A 16,738-nucleotide genomic window follows, 5' to 3' on the forward strand; every position below is an offset into this window, starting at 1 on the left:
CTTCCAGAACAAGGAGTTGACCCAGACCGGATGTTTCAGACTGGCACATCCCATGGTTCAGGACTACGTGCTGAGGGAGGCACTAAAGCTTGGAGCAGCTGCTGCCAAGGGGCAGTGGGGAAAGACCACTGTCTGAGGGCTTCCTGCTGAAGGTAAAAGGGGCCCATTCAGTTGGCGGACCCTCCTAGTGCCTCAATGCATGTAAATATACTCTTGTATGTGTAAGAGAGGTCATTGGTTTGTTGGAGTAGAGTCAAACTCCAATGCTTGTTTGTTTACTTGATATGCAACTGTCCAGAATCAAACTGCACTTGTGACAAATACAAAGAGTTTTTTTATGGGTGAAGTATATTTTTGAAATAATAAAGACACAGACTGCAATGACACAAGAAGCTCATCACCACCTTCGTAAAGGAACCTGGGGATGGGCCATAAATGCTGATTGATCAGACAAATGGATCTAACAGAGGTTGCCCCCTTAGCAAGTTGAATAAAAGCTCCCCATTCCCCTTGACTGACCTTTCTCACCTTGATCAGCCCAATCTGACACTGAATGATACATTTTCCCTCCGCCTGCCTTCAACTTTATGTCTCTTTTTCCACAGATTGGGAAGTGTGTCGCAAAGGATGGCTATCCTGTCGGTAACATTACCTGGTATAAAAATGGCAAAGTGATATTTGCCAACGGAAACGGTGAGATACCTGTTGATCCAACACTGCCTTTCCTTTTCAGTCCCTCCTTAGGGCTCATCCCTTTGGGGCTGCATGGTGGCTCAGTGGTTAGCACTGCTGCCTCATAGTGCCAGGGACCCGGGTTCGATTCCCAACTTGGGTGACTGTCTGTGTGGAGTCTGCACATTCGCCCCGTGTCTGCGTGGGTTTCCTCCGGCTGCTCCAGTTTCCTCCCACAATCCAAAGGATGTGCAGGCCAGGTGAATTGGCCATGCTAAATTGCCCGTAGTGTTAGGTGCACTAGTCAGGGATAAATGTAGGTTAGGGGAATGGGACTGGGTGCATTATCCTTAGGAGGGTCAGTGTGGACTTATTGGCCCTTTGGGCCCTGTGTCCATTCTGTAGGTAATCTAATCTTTGTCCCTCCATTGTCTCCTCCCAACCCACCAAACCTCCTACAGATTGGGCCTCTTTAGCATACCCAATTTCATTAGAAATGGGCAATAGAAGTTGGTCTGGTCAGTGGGCTCACATCCTCTGTGGACTTGCCATGTCAGGCATCACAAGCTTGGGATAACAACCTCAGCTGGAGTCCAAGAGCATTTAGGAACCAGCCCCTAAAGGAAGCGAACAGGAAATGGCCCTGAACCTGCTCGCATTTCTATTGTACAATTTCTGATACATTCCAGACAGAACTGTGACAGTGTAATGGAGGAAGGGCCGAGGAGGCTACGGTTGCCGTGGCGATGGCGAAATGGGTTTTAGTTCCCTCGGTGACTTTCTCCAGCTGCAGCACAGGAGCGGGCCTGTTACCTGAGGAGCATGCTGTGTCATATCTCCTTCATGCCCGTGAAAGAGGAATCCTGCGGTGATTCACTGAGGGAGTGTTCCGTAACAACACAGGTTTTGCCCCAGCTTCCTAAATGTTTACTGATAATATTTGACTCACAGTTCCAGTCAGGGGAATGTCACATTCTGCTCGACTGGGCTTAAGAAATGCGCTTTGAACACTTCGATTGTTGTGAGCACTTGGCAGGAACAACAACAAACTCACAATTGTATGTGGTAAAATGCTCCAAGGGTGGAAATTTATATAGCACCTTTCGTGAACACACGGCCTACTCCCAAAGCACTCTCCCGCCAACTGAATACTGATTGAAGGGTTGCCGTATTGTGGAACAGCTGAATTGTGCACAGCAAGCTCCCACACGCGGCAATATCTAGATGGTCTGCATTGGATGAGATTCGTGATGTGGAAGTGCCAGTGTTGGACTGGGATGGACAAAGTTAAAAGTCAACCAGCGTCAGGCTATAGTTTATAGTGCTTCCAAACAAACCTGTTGGACTATACCCTAATGTTGTGTGACTTCTAACTATTGAACATGAGGTTGTAATCAAGGAATGCTTGATAAATGTTCCAATAAACTAAGTATTCTGGGAAAGCTTGGCAGGTCAGGCAGCATCTTTGGGAAGGAGTGAACAGGCGCTAGTAAACTAGAACCCGAGGGCATGTTCTGGGGTCTATGGGTTGAATCGCACCATAGCAGATGGTGAAATTCGAATTCAGTTATAAGGTAAGCCCCCATGGCTAATCTGGAAAGATTGTCAATTGTTGTAAAAACCTATCTGGTTCATTAATCTCCTTCAGGGAAGGAAATCTGCCATCCTTACCCCGTCTGGACCACATGTGACTCCAGACTCATTGAGGTGTGGTTGATCCAGGTAGATTTGGCCAGAGAAATTGCAGATAGAGTTTAATCTGGACAGATGTGAAGTGATGTATTTGGGAAGATCAAATTCTGCTGTGACTGGAACAAAAAAAAATGGCAGCATTGACATACAGAGGGGTTTGGGTGTACAGGTCCATGGATCCCTGAAAGTGGTAACACAGGTAGATAAGGTGTTCAGGAAGGCATACAGCTTGCCCTCTTTGGCTGGGGTATTGAATATAAAAGTTGGCCAGTTGTGTTACAGCTGTACCAAAGTTTAGTTAAGCCTCATTTGGAATATTGCACGCAATTCCGGTCGCCACACTACCAGGAGGACGTGGATGCTTTGGAGAGGGTGCAGAGAAGGTTTACCAGGACGTCGCCCGGTTTGGAGAATTTTAGTTATGTGGAGAGGTTAGATAAACTCAGATTGTTTTCATTGGAAAGACAGATGCTGAGGGGCTGATCTGATAGAGGTCTACAAAACTATGAGAGGCTTAGGTAGGGTGGATAGTCGGAGGCTTTCTCCCCAGGACGGAAAGGTCAACGACAAGAGGGCACAGGTTCAAGGTGAAGGCGGGAACGTTGAGGGGTGAAGTGCGGGGAAACCTTTTCGCGCAGAGGGTGCTGAGCGCCTGGAATGCACTGGCAGTGGAGATGGTGGAAACACTTATGTTAGCGACATTGTGGCTTTTACCACGAGCGAACAGAGGCTTAAAAACTGCACACGGGCACTAATTAGCAGGTCTAAAACAAGGGTTAGAAATCGGCGCAGGTTGGGTGGGCCGAAGGGCCTGTTCCTGTGCTGTACTGTATTGTATTGTATAGAAATGAGAGAGAATATTGACCTTATAGGCCATTTCGGCATCGATTTAAGAATCAACTAGATCGGGGTAGCAGTGGCGTTGTATGGTTGGTACATGCTTCCAGGAGGAGGCCATTCAGCCCACCAGCCATTCAATGGGTGCCACATCCTGACTACAGGGCATGGGCGAACCAGTGGAAACAAGAAGCTGACAGCATGCTGGTCACAGGTATGCACCCCCCCCCCCCCCCCCCACCACCTCAGATCTCTGGGTCCAGATTAAAACTCTCAAAGCTGAGCTCCTCTCCCTGCCGTAGGACTCGATCCTACTCCTGGGTGGTTAGAAATGTGAGCGCTACTTTCCAGCAGGCCAACAGAGGGAGCCTTGGAGGAAATGCAAACACTGTAGTTTGTCCAAACTTTGTGTATTATGTTTCCGAGGGCAGGCCGCTCCTTTCCTGAACTATGCGGGGAATGCAAATTAAAATGTACTTCAGGGATTGCAGTATCAGGTAACTCATCTGGATAAGACAGACAGCAAATTCCAAAATGTTTGTGATTAATGTGACTACCACTGAGCACCAACCTAAGGTAGCGAGTTAACCCTTTAGTTCAACTGGGTAAACCCTGGTGGAGGTTGTATAATTTAACAGTTACAGGTAAAGTCATCGTAGTCCCAGAAGACCATAGGGATGTTCTCTCATCACTGAGATTAGTGGGCAGCACACTGACTTAGTGGTTAGCTCTGCTACATCTCGGTGCTGGGGACCTGGGTTCGATTCCAGCCTGGGGCAGCTGTCTGAGTTGAGTTTGCGCGTTCTCCCTATGTTTGCATGGATTTCCTCTGTTTTTTTTTCCTCAGCTCAAGGTTGGGTGGATTGTCTGTAGTGTGCAGGGGGTGTGCAGGCTCAGTGCATTAGCCCTGGGAAATGCAGGGTTACAGGGACAAGGTGGGTGTGGGCGCGATGCTCTTCAGAGGGTCAGTGTGAACTTGATGGGCTGAATGTCTGTTTCCACACTGTAGGAATTCTTTGAGAGACAGTTGATTGCTGGTGGTTTAACCTGAGGGTGACCATGTCCTGGGTGAGATGACATGAGCCTTAAGATGACCTCAACTGGTACATTAATTAAGTTGTTGCTGTCACTCTGCATTACGGACTGACCCATGAGTTGGTGTCTGGATTAATAAGGAGAAAGTGAGGACTGCAGATGCTGGAGATCAGAGTCAAAAAGTGTGGTGCTGGAAAAGCACAGCAGGTCAGGCAGCATCCGAGGAGCAGGAGAGTCAATGTTTTGAGCATCAGCCCTTCATCAGGAATGGGGTGGTGGCCCAAGAGAGAAATGGGAGGGGGTGGGGGCTGGAGGAAGGGTAGCTGGAAATGCGATAGGTAGATGAAGTTGAGCGGTGATGGTGATAGGTCAGAGTGGAGGGTAGAACGGACAGGTGGAAAGGAAGATGGACGGGTAGGATAGTTCAAGGGGGCGGTGCTGAGTTGGAGGGCTGGATCTGGAATAAGGTTGGGGGGGCGGGAGATGAGGAAACTGGTGAAATCCACATTGATCCCAAAGTGGAAGATGGGGCGTTCTTCCTCCAGGCGTCGGGTGCTCGAATTTGTCAGTGGAGGAGGCCATGCGAGTCCTGGGCCTGATGAAGAACTTATACTCGAACCTTCAACTCTCCAGCTCCTCGGTTGCTGCCTGACCGTTTGGATTAATAATCCAAGGAATGGCCTTTCAAAAAGCATCCTGGCAGCTGGAGGATTGGGATCTGATTGTAACTGTGAAAACATAGCTCCTGCACTAGTCACGGAGAAAGCAAATCTGTCAGATTCTCATTCTTTGAAAGGAGATCCAGCAGGATTCACTTGTATTCTTCAGGAGTTGAAACCTGTTGTCCTTACCTGGACCCGCCTCTTGTCAAAGTGGTTGGTTCTTAACAACTGAGAGGGGCCAGCTCAGTCTGCTGAATAAAAGCAGGCAGATGGACCCTTCTACAGCTTCTCTGGCCTTATGTACACTACCTGATGAAGGAGCAGCGCTTCGAAAGCTAGTGATTCCAGATCAACCCGTTGGACTATAACCTGGCGTTGTGTGATTTTTAATGCTGTCCACCCCAGTCCGACACACCGGCACCTCCACCTTTAGACACGCTGATGGCAGATCTAGCCTCGTCAAAGTCCTCCCCACGACATCGGCTTCGGAAACTGGGGGAGCTGTTCCCACACGGAGTGGACAGACCCACCGGCTCCCACCTCCCAGCCAAGTATTAATGGCCGCATTAACTGACTGTCGTGGTGGTGGAGGCACGGGCTCTCAGGAAAGGAATTGGGTCATTAACGTTGGAGTGGATTATGCATCTGGAGATGTGTGCGACAGGCAAAGCACGTCTCTGCATTCTGTAGTGCGTTTCAAATGTTATTTGCTTTCTGTGTTAAAGGAAAGATATGCACAGGAAGCAGGAGCGCAGAGGTCACCGGTTGGTCTCTGGGGTGAGAGAGCTAGTCCTCTGTTAAAAGGCTGAGTAAATTGGGCCCATATCCTCTGGAAGAGGTAATTCCCAATGAGAGGTATCGGGATTCTGAAGGGACTTTACAAAGTAAACACTGAGAAGTGTTACTGCTGGCTGGAGAATTTAGAAGCTGGGAAGTTTTGGGGGGAGGGCAGCTGCTGGGTAAGGGCTCGAGCGCTCAGGGCTGAGAAAGTTCTTTGCTCCGGTGGTTCTGAATTTTTGTAGTTATCTCCCCCAGAGGGTTGTGGATTACGCATTGCTGAACACATTTAAGTCAAGTCAGATTTTTAAGGAACCGAGTAGAGCTGAGTAGAAGATCACCCATGATCGTACTGAATAGTAGAATGTATGTGATGGGCCGAATAGACTGCTCCTGCTCCCATTTCTTATACTGAATTCATACCGTACAATGTTGAGAAGTGACTTAATCCTCTATGGGATCAGATTTGGATCGATTGAGGGCTTCCTCTTCCAAATCATGATTAAAGTTACATTTGAGAATTAACTGCACCTTCCATGATGTAAACGTAGTGCAGTTCTATCTGCTTTTTATTGGTATTTTCTTCGTGCTTTCCTGATTTTATTTAAAAATTGTACTTCGGTATTTCCAGAGACCCAGAACAAAATTCACATCCTGAAGAATCAGAACACTGGACTTTACACAATCGAGTCCACACTGTATCATACAGTGATCAAGGCTGATATGAATGCCAAATTCTTCTGTGAAGTGGTTTATCCTTTCAAAGAAGGAAATGGCACACAGCGATCTGAACCTGTCACCCTAGACGTGCATTGTAAGTATCGACTCTGAACTTCTGAACTCTTTGACGATGTTTGCTTGGTCGAACTTGAGTATTGCTGTAAAACGGGACACGCTGTCAGCGTTTTTCACCTTGCACTCATCAGGATCCATGCAAGAATACCACATTTTGAAGGGAACAAAGTTGTATGCAGGCTGAAAGTCCAGGGCACGGCTTGGAGCAAACACTTGCCTTTCTTGAAGTTAAAAAATTCTTACGCGGTGCACTCTCCATTACAACACCCCGATCAATCTGAATCTGAGTGCATGTAACTCAGCATTGCTGAGTTTTCATTCCATTTTTGAAATTTGGCATTCTTGTGTCTGTCCTGATGCGTGCAAGATGACAACCTTTGCTAGATCACCTCCTTTCCTCAGCAATAGCCCTTGTGTAGATATGAAGACTGTTTCCATTTGTTATTTACACAGCAACCAACAACTCCCCCACTACCTGCTATTCAACAACATTGTCTGACCAATGACCTGTTCTCCCCCATACACCCCTCTCTGCCATCCTTCACTCCTGTGTACTCCCATTCCCCCACTGGTGATGTGTAATGCTGCACAGAACCAAACTATGTTTATGACTGTGCATATATTTTTATGATTTTTTTTAATGAATAAAGTATAACGAACATAGAACATTACAGCATAATAGATGCCCTTCGGCCCTCAATGTTGTGCCGACCTGTGGAACCAATCTGAAGCCCATCTAACCTACACTATTCCATTCTCAGCCATATGCCTATCCAATGACCATTTAAATGCCCTTAAAGTTGGCGAGTCTACTCCTGTTGCAGGAGGTGCATTCCATGTCCCTACTACTCTCTGAGTAAAGAAACTACCCCTGACATCTGTTCTATATCTATCACCCCATAATTTAAAGCTATGTCCCTTTGTGCTAACCATCGCCATCTGAGGAAAAGAGCTCACACTGTCCACCCTTGAAGTTTCATGAATATCTTGTATATCTTGAAATTTTTTAAATTGCCTGTAACAAAAGATAGGCAGGGATGCACCATGTGGAGATCAAACTAGCATAACAGACCTTGATCAGATGGGCCAATGGGCCGAGGAGTTTAATTGAGATAAATGTGAGGCCCTGCATTTTGGGAAAGCAAATCTTAGCAGGACTTATACACTTAATGATAAGGTCCTGAGGAGTGTTGCTGAAGAAAAAGACCTTGGAGTGCAGGTTCATAGTTCCTTGAAAGTAGATAAGATAGTGAAGAAAAAGTTTGGTATGCTTTCCTTTATTGGTCAGAGCATTGAGTATAGGAGTCGGGAGGTCATGTTGCAGCTGTACAGGACATTTCAGAAGACTGCATCCAATTTTAGTCTCCCTGCAGTGGTAAGAATGTTGTGAAACTCAGGGTTCAGAAAAGATTTACAAGGATGTTGCCAGGGTTGGAGAGTTTGATCTGTAGGGAGAGGTCGAACACGCTGGGCTGTTTTCCCTGGAGATTTGGAGGCTGAGGGGTGACCTTATAGAGGTTTATAAAATCATGAGGGGCATGGATAGGATAAATAGACAGAGGCCTTGTCTCCAGAGTGGGGGAGTCTAGAACTTGAGGGCATAGGTTTAAGGTGAGAGGGGAAAAATTTTGAAGGGACTTAAAGGGTGACTTTTTCACACAGAGGTGCATGTATGGAACAAGCTGCCAGAGAGACTGGTGGAGGCTGATACAATTACAGTACTTTAAAGGCATCTGGATGGGTATATGAATCTGGAAGTGCTTAGAGAGATATGGGCTAAATGGGATTAGATTAATTCAGGATATCTGGTCAGCCCTGGATGAGTTAGACTGTACATCTCTATGATTCTGTATTAATTCCAGGACTTTGAGTTCTGAACCTGATTGGTCCATGTATATCTGTGTTGGATTGGAAGTTGCCTGTCTCTTCAAAATGTGTTGGGGCTGTGAGAAAATTTGTAGGGAAAAATAACAGGTCTATTTCTAACTGATTACATATCAAACTTAGAACATTAAATCCACCAGATACACTTCTCATCCCCTTTATGCCTCAGATCCTCGTCATGAATGATCTCTCTTCCACCCTGTGAATTTAGCAAAATGAAATCATTGATGGCCTCACAATCTTATTCATCGTTCCTGGGGGTTGAGAACCTCAAGTCTTCGGGCTAGAAGGAAAGATATTCATCTCACAGAATGATCACACCAACTGGGCGCTGGATTGAGTGCAGGGCTTATCAGACTGTTTGGATCTCATGTTGGCTATCTGCCCTGTGTGATCTTTTTTATTCACGTGCAATCCCTCCTCTGACATACTCCTTTCCAGCCAGTTGACGGCGATGCTGCATCATCTTACAATAACAAGCCTGCAATCTGACCTTGCCTGAAGGCTGGCATCGCCAAAATAGATTAAGATGGGGGATCGATGCACTGTCGAAAGTACAAACACTTCAAAATAAAAAGCTTCTTGAGCTGATTTAGAGAGATGCCGAAAAATCAGGCGAAGGTTGTGGGCAGGAGGCTGCATTACTTCAGTACTGAGTCTTACTTGGCAGTCCAATCATCACTGTTTTAGACTGGTGAACAAACCCATTTCTGATATTTCTAGGTTGGAGGGAGTGTGAAGCGCTCACTGTACTTTCTGACAAAAAGCAGGACTTGTTTCCTATTGGAAACCTCAGGGGAATTTTGGTAAATATTTTCGAGGTCTGAAAGAATGTGCTGGCAACCCAGAGGGAATAGGCAATTTAAAACAAAAATCAAAAAATACTTGGAAATAGTTATAGATTGGTCCATATTGAAGTGCACAAGGTGGTTCAAACAGGATGGGTCTCATTTACAAGATTCCCTGATTTTCTTTCTCCCTTCCCAGAGGGTTACATGAAAGTGGGTTGAGAATAAATCCAAATGGAGAACTCAAGCATTAAGTGGGACTGTTTCTGTGTTGAAGGTTCACTGTAACTCTATGTGCATCCCTCCCATCATTTTTATAATTCCTAACTCCTCCAAACACCGGGATCATCAATCCAACTTTCTCGATTTAACGCTGATTTGTCGATAATGGGGAAGCATTTTCCAACTCTCATCACGAGCTTGGGCTAGACCCCCTGCTTCACAATCAAATATTTCTGAAGTTACTGCCACAGCATTTTGTAACTGAAGCAGGCAGAGGAAGGTTTATCTCTGGCACCCCAAGCCCCATTGGCTTATGAGTCAGGTAGCCCTGGGTTCAAAGCTAACCCCAGGCTGGTATTCCAGCTGCAGTACTCAGGGGGTGCTGCACTGTTGGACAGGCCACTTTTCAGGCGAGACATTAAAACCCAGATCCCACGGCCACAGTTTCAAGAGGGAGCTGGAGAGTTAGTCACAGAGTCATAGGTCATGGAAGCAGACCCTTCGGTCCAATCAGTCCATAATCCCAAACTAAACTAGTCCCAGCTGCTTGCTCCTGACCCACATCCCTGCAACTAATTTTTCATCATGGTTTTCTACAAATGTCTTTTAAAGGTTGTAACTCAACCCCCATTCACCACTTCCTTTGGAAGTTCATTCCACACACAAACCACTCTCTGTGTAAAAATATCGCCCCCATATCTTTGCTAAATCTTTCTCCTCTGACCTTAAAAATATGCCCTGATCTTGATTTGCCCCACCCGATGGAAAAGAGACTAGATTAGATTACTTCCAGTGTGGAAACAGGCCCTTCGGCCCAACAAGTCCACACCGCCCCGCCGAAGCGCAACCCACCCATACCCCTACATTTACCCCTTACCTAACACTACGGACAATTTAGCATGGCCAATTCACCTGACCTGCACATCTTTGGACTGTGGGAGGAAACTGGAGCACCCGGAGGAAACCCACGCAGACACGGGGAGAACATGCAAACTCCACACAGTCAGTCGCCTGAGAAGACCTACTATTCACTTTATCTTTACCCCTCCTGAGTTGAGAAACTTCTATATAGTCGACCTATTCTCTTATTGTTCTCGTCTTTTCTAAAGGTGCTCTAAAAGTGGCCGGCATGGTGGCTCACAGCTCCAGAGACCTGGGTTCAATTCCCCCCTCAGGCAACTGTCTGTGTGCAGTTTGCACAATATCCCCGTGTCTGTGTGGGTTTGCTCTAGGTGCTTCGGTTTCCTCCCACAGTCCAAAAATGTGCAGGTTAGGATAATTGGCCATGCTAATTTGCCGGTAGTGTTAGGTGAAGGGGTAAATGTAGGGGAACGGGTCAGTGTGGACTTGTTGGGCCGAAGGGCCTGTTTCCACACTGTAAGTAATCTAATCTAATCTATTTCTCACTGGAAGTCACAAGCAGAAAAATTTATCAATGATCTGACAAAGGTGGTAGATGTATGGATACTAAATTAGCTGATGAGATGTGGATAGGCAGGACAGTGAGGTGTCAAAAGGGTCTACAGGATATAGATAGGTTCAAGAAGGTGGGAGAAATATGGCAGATGCAGTCGCATGTGGGAAAATGTGAACCTGTCTACTTTGGTAGGAAGAATAGATAAGCCACATATTATTTAAATAATGTGCAGAGGGTTCTGGGTGATCTAGTATATGGATCACCAAAGGTTGGTTGGCAGGTAGAAAGAGTGTTTTCAGGAAAGAGATGCCTTGACCATCATTGCAAGAGGAACAGAACAGAAAGGTAAGGAAGTGTTGCTCTAATTGTACAAGGACTATTGAGATTACCTCTGATGTACTGTGCACAGTGTTGGTTCCCTAATTTAAGGAAGAACATAAATTGCGTACAAAGCAGTTCAGAGAATGTTCGCTCAACTAATTTCGGGGACGAGGGGGTTTACCTTGCAAAGAGAGGTAAGGCGGGATGAGCCTGTCTCCATTAGTGTGTGCAAGAATAAGTGGCCTTCCTGAAACAGCTAAGAACCTTGACAAAGTGGGGCTGAAAGGGTGCTTAAGAAATGAGAGCAAGGGGGCACTGATGAAAAAGAAATGAGGTTGCCTGTTTAAGACAGAGATGAGGAAATGTGTGTTCTCTCTGAGGGTTTTGCGTCTGTTGAATTCTCTTCCAGAGAGAGCAGCGGAGGCTGGTTCTATAATTAAGATGGAGTTGGCTGCTGTCCTGGTTGACAAGGCAGACAAGCTGGGAGGTCAATGGAATTACAGAACTGAGGTCACTGCCAGTCCAACCCTGACCCGATCAAAAGGTGGAGCAGGTTGGAGGGGCTGAATGGCCCTAGTCTGTCTGTTTGTGCTGTCTGGATATGCTCAAAGGGTTCACAGACCTATTGACTACATTTCAGCAGTGACAGCTCTTTAAACGTCAGCCGTGAAGCACTCAAGGCGTCCTGAAAGGCGCTACAGAAATGCAGGTTTTCCTTTCTCCTTAGCCATAAGCATCTCTCTCTCTCTCTCTGTCTCTCCCTCCCTTTTTCCACGTACAGACCCAGTGGAGTCCGTCACGATTGAGGTGGAGCCGCCCGCTGGCACGATCAGAGAGGGTGATACCGTCACCCTGAACTGCGCGGCTGACACCAACCCTTCACCAGCAGAATACCTCTGGGAGAAAGACGTGAGTTTGGAACGAGGGCGCAGGCAAACGGCTGTTGACCACTCAGTGAAGCTGACTGGAGCGGCACGGTGGCCGAGTGGTCAGCACTGCTGCCTCACAGCGCCAGGGAGCCGGGTTTGATTCCAGCCTCCGGCGACTGTCTGTGTGGAGTTTGCACATTCTCCCCCCGTGTCTGCGTGGGTTTCCTCCCATCATCCAAAGAAGTGTGGGTTTGGGTGGATTGGCCATGCTAAATTGCCCATCGTGTGCAGGGATGTGTAGGTTAGATACATTAGTCAGTGGTAAATATAGGGTCGGGGGAATGGGTCTGGGTGGCTTACTCTTCAGGGGGTTGGTGTGGATTTGTCGGGCCAAATGGCCTGTTTCCACACTGCAGGGATTCTAGGATTGCTCTACTGTGGGAGGCTGAGTTTGAACTGTTCTTGCCATCGGTCATGGTGTTGCTAACTGTTCTCCTGGCAAATGGAAATCTCAAAGTTTGGGAGAAGATTTATAGCTCGGGTGCTCGTTGTTGTGGTTCTGTTCGCCGAGCTGGGAATTTGTCTTGCAAACGTTTCGTCCCCTGTCTAGGTGACATCCTCAGTGCTTGGGAGCCTCCTGTGAAGCACTTCTGTGCTGTTTCCTCTGGCATTCCTCCACAGACTCTATCAACAAACACATCGACCTGGACCCAATATACCGGCCACTACAGCGGACAGCTCGAACTGACAACCAGAAGCGGCAGAGACAGGCCACTATAAATGCCGGAGGAAACAGCACAGAAGCGCTTCACAGGAGGCTCCCAAGCACTGAGGATGTCACCTAGACAGGGGACGAAACGTTTGCAAGACAAATTCCCAGCTCGGCGAACAGAACCACAACAGATGGAAATCTGCTGTTTGGTGGAAATTCTGCCATAGAGGATACAGCTACACACATGCACACTCTCCCCATCCCCCTGGCCTGAACCTACCAAACACCAGAAACCACAGACTCACTCACACAGGGGTGGGGTGGGGTGGGGGGTGCAGGGAAGGGAGGGGGGCAGACTGTCCAGTTGGGGTCTGGGTTGGAACGGGCTTTGGAGTTAGGCCTGGGACTGGGTTGATGTCAGGGTTCAGAGTTCAGGTTGGGGTTCAGGCTTACGATCATGCGTTCATCCTGTACTCCCCCTGAGATTTTAGTCTCACCCTGCCCTTGTGACGGTTTAGATAAACTTTATCTTAATACTGCCCCACACCCCAGCCACAGGGTATTTAACACAGTGGGGGGGGGGGGGGGCTGTCAGTAACCCCTTCACAGGGGGTATTTAACAAGAAGGGATCTCAGTAACCCCCTCACATGGGGTATTTAACATGTGGGGATCTCAGTAACACCCTAACAAGGGGTATTTAATATGTGGGGATCTCAGTAACCCCTTCACAGGGGGTATTTAACAAGAAGGGATCTCAGTAACCCCCTCACATGGGGTATTTAACATGTGGGGATCTCAGTAACACCCTCACAAGGGGTATTTAACACGAGGGGTTCTCAGTAACACCCCTCACAGGGGGTATTTAACACAAGGGGGTTCTCAGTAATACCCCTCACAGGGGGTATTTAACACAAGGGGATCTCAGTAACACCCCTCACAGGGGGTATTTAACACAAGGGGATCTCAGTAACACCCCTCACAGGGGGTATTTAACATGAGGGGTTCTCAGTAACACCCCTCACAAGGGGTATTTAACACAAGGGGTTCTCAGTAACACCCCTCACAGGGGGTATTTAATACAAAGGGTTCTCAGTAACGCCCCTCACAATGGGTATTTAACATGAGGGGTTCTCAGTAACACCCCTCACAAGGGGTATTTAACACAAGGGGTTCTCAGTAACACCCCTCACAGGGGGTATTTAATACAAAGGGTTCTCAGTAACGCCCCTCACAAGGGGTATTTAACACAAGGGGTTCTCAGTAACACCCCTCACAGGGGGTATTTAACATGAGGGGTTCTCAGTAACACTCTCACAGGGGGTATTTAACATGTGGGGATCTCAGTAACACCCTCACAAGGGGTATTTAACACAAGGGGTTCTCAGTAACACCCCTCACAGGGGGTATTTAATACAAAGGGTTCTCAGTAACGCCCCTCACAAGGGGTATTTAACATGAGGGGTTCTCAGTAACACCACTCACAGGGGGTATTTAATACAAGGGGTTCTCAGTAACAATCTCACAGGGGGTATTTGACATGAGGGGATCTCAGTAACACCCTCACAAGGGGTATTTAACATGAGGGGTTCTTAGTAACACTCTCACAGGGGGTATTTAACATGTGGGGATCTCAGTAACACCCTCACAAGGGGTATTTAACATGAGGGGTTCTCAATAACACCCCTCACAGGGGGTATTTAACACAAGGGGATCTCAGTAACACCCCTCACAAGGGGGTATTTAACACAAGATGGTCTTAGTAATCCCCTCACAAGGGGTATTTAACATGTGGGGTTCTCAGTGCTGTATGAACTTGCGGATCTTATTTTCAGGGGAAGCCCCTCGATGGTGTGAACCTGTACACCCTCCCCACTGTGACAAAGGAGGATGAAGGGGAATACACGTGCACTGTCTATGATTTCAACTACAACGCCAAGTCAGCTGTCAGGTTCATCCGCGTGATAGGTAGGCTCATTCCCCGATTGGACAAGTGGCATCGCGGCTATGTCACCAGCCTAACGCCCCCCCCAAGAGACACGAGTTCAAATCCCACTACAGTCACCGAGGAAAGTTAAATTCAATTGAAACAGGAAGCGTCAGAACCCAGCGGGTCTGACACCACCTACAGAATGGGAGCAGAATTTACAATGTGCATGTGATACAGCTCCTCTTCGGCGTGGAGCTATAGTGCGGTGTTTGTTTAGCATAGGGAGTGAGAACTACACTGACATTTCCTCTGTAATCCTCATCAATAAGACCAGCTCCAATGTCACCTCAACGCTTTGCTGCCAAACTAGATCTTGGAGCCACTCTGCCATAGAATCAGGAGCAACAGCTATCTGTATATCAACCCTCACAATAGCTTTATCCTGAGCAGGGATCACATAATCCTTGACAGAGCTTTTGCGTATAATCTCACCTGTTGTACCCGGTAGCCCTCTTGTGTGAGATGTTCTCGGGCTGCTCTCAAAAGGGGGGTTCCTGTGGTTTCAACATTCTGAAAGGGTGGTTTGACCAGAGGTGAGCTGGTTGACAATGGGGGAAGGCCTTCAAGAAGATATTGGTTGGTTATTTGGATCGAAATGCTGTGTAGGGATTTGGGGGAAGACAGGAGATTGGCACTAGGCACTGTAACAAATTGGTGGTTCCGTAAAGATTGGACCAGTCCCTGCTCCTGTGAGGAAAGTCCAATGGGCCACTTACATCATGTTGACTGTCAAGGGTTCGAAGGTCAGTGGATGGCGTGCTGGCTCAGTGGTTAGCTCCAGGGTCCCGGGTTCGATCCCACCGTCAGGCAACTGGGTCTGTGTGGAGTTTGCACATTCTCCCCGTGTCTGTGTGGGTTTCCTCCAGGTGCTCTGGTTTCCTCCCACAATCCAAAGATATGCAGCTTAGGGTGGATTGGCCGTGCTACATTCCCCATAGTGCTCAGGGATGTACAGGCTTAGGTGAGTTAGTCATGGGAAATGCAGGGTTATGGGTATAGAGTAGGGGGGGAGGGGTTGTGGGGGCAGTGGTGGTCTGAATGGGATGCTTTTCAGAGCGTTGGTGTGGACTCAATGGGCTGAATGGCCTGCTCCCACACTGTTAGTGATTCTAACAGTCCTATCTGAGAGACAGCATCTCCAGTGGGGCCAAAGCTTGCTTTGAGAGTAGTCAGCCTGGATTGTCTGTGTAGGTCTGAGGAGTGGCACTCAAACTCACAAGCGTCCAATTCCAAGACCCTCTCAGATGCTTTCCAAGTCACTCTCAGTGCTGCTGTTTCAGTGACGGAGCCCACCTGTTTGTTCACTAAACCGAGAGGTTGAAAGCTCACCTCTGGTCAAACCACCCTTTCGGAATGTTGAAACCACAGGAACCCCCCTTTTGAGAGCAGCCCGAGAACATCTCACACAAGAGGGCTACCGGGTACAACAGGTGAGATTATACGCAAAAGCTCTGTCAAGGATTATGTGACCCCTGCTCAGGATAAAGCTATTGTGAAGGTTGATATGCAGATAGCTGTTGCTCCTGATTCTATGGCAGAGTGGCTCCAAGATCTAGTTTGGCAGCAAAGCGTTGAGGTGACGTTGGAGCTGGTCTTATTGATGAGGATTACAGAGGAAATGTCAGTGTAGTTCTCTTCAACTTCAGAAAGGAAGACTTCTACAGAGACAATTCTGAAAGAGGCAGAGAGAAAGATTAACGGAGCAGATTCCAGAGTTTAGGGCTCAGGCATAGTTGCCCATGGACGGAGCAATTAAAATTTGGGATGCTCAGAAGCCTGAATTACAAAGTGTGTGTGTGTGTGTGTGTGTGTGTGTGTGTGTGTATCCGTGTGTGTGTCTATCAGTGCATGTGTGTGGATGTGTGTGTGAGTGCGTGTGTGTGTGTGTGTGTGTGTGTGTGTGTGTGTGTCTGTGTGTGTGTGTGTGTGTCTGTGTGTCTGTGTGTCTGTGAGTGTATCCGTGAGTATGTGTATGTCTGTGTGTGAGTGCATGTGTTTGTGTATGTCTGTGTGTGTGTGAGGGAGTGTGTGTGAGTGTGTGTCTGTGTGTGTGTGTCTGTGTGTGTG

At 47.6% G+C, this 16,738-nt stretch overlaps 1 protein-coding gene across 2 annotated transcripts in view; it reads left to right on the plus strand.

Moving 5' to 3' along the window:
* LOC140454971 (CD166 antigen-like) overlaps positions 1–16,738 on the plus strand; it is a 50,988-nt gene that overhangs the window by 20,585 nt on the left and 13,665 nt on the right. For both annotated transcript variants that reach the window (XM_072549645.1, XM_072549646.1), the window contains 4 exons: positions 606–693; positions 6,307–6,489; positions 11,884–12,011; positions 14,517–14,649. In XM_072549645.1, the coding sequence (XP_072405746.1) occupies positions 606–693; positions 6,307–6,489; positions 11,884–12,011; positions 14,517–14,649 (532 nt within the window). The remainder of the gene's footprint in view (positions 1–605; positions 694–6,306; positions 6,490–11,883; positions 12,012–14,516; positions 14,650–16,738) is intronic.

Source organism: Chiloscyllium punctatum, chromosome 30 (assembly GCF_047496795.1).
Source record: "Chiloscyllium punctatum isolate Juve2018m chromosome 30, sChiPun1.3, whole genome shotgun sequence".
Lineage (NCBI taxonomy): Eukaryota > Metazoa > Chordata > Chondrichthyes > Orectolobiformes > Hemiscylliidae > Chiloscyllium > Chiloscyllium punctatum.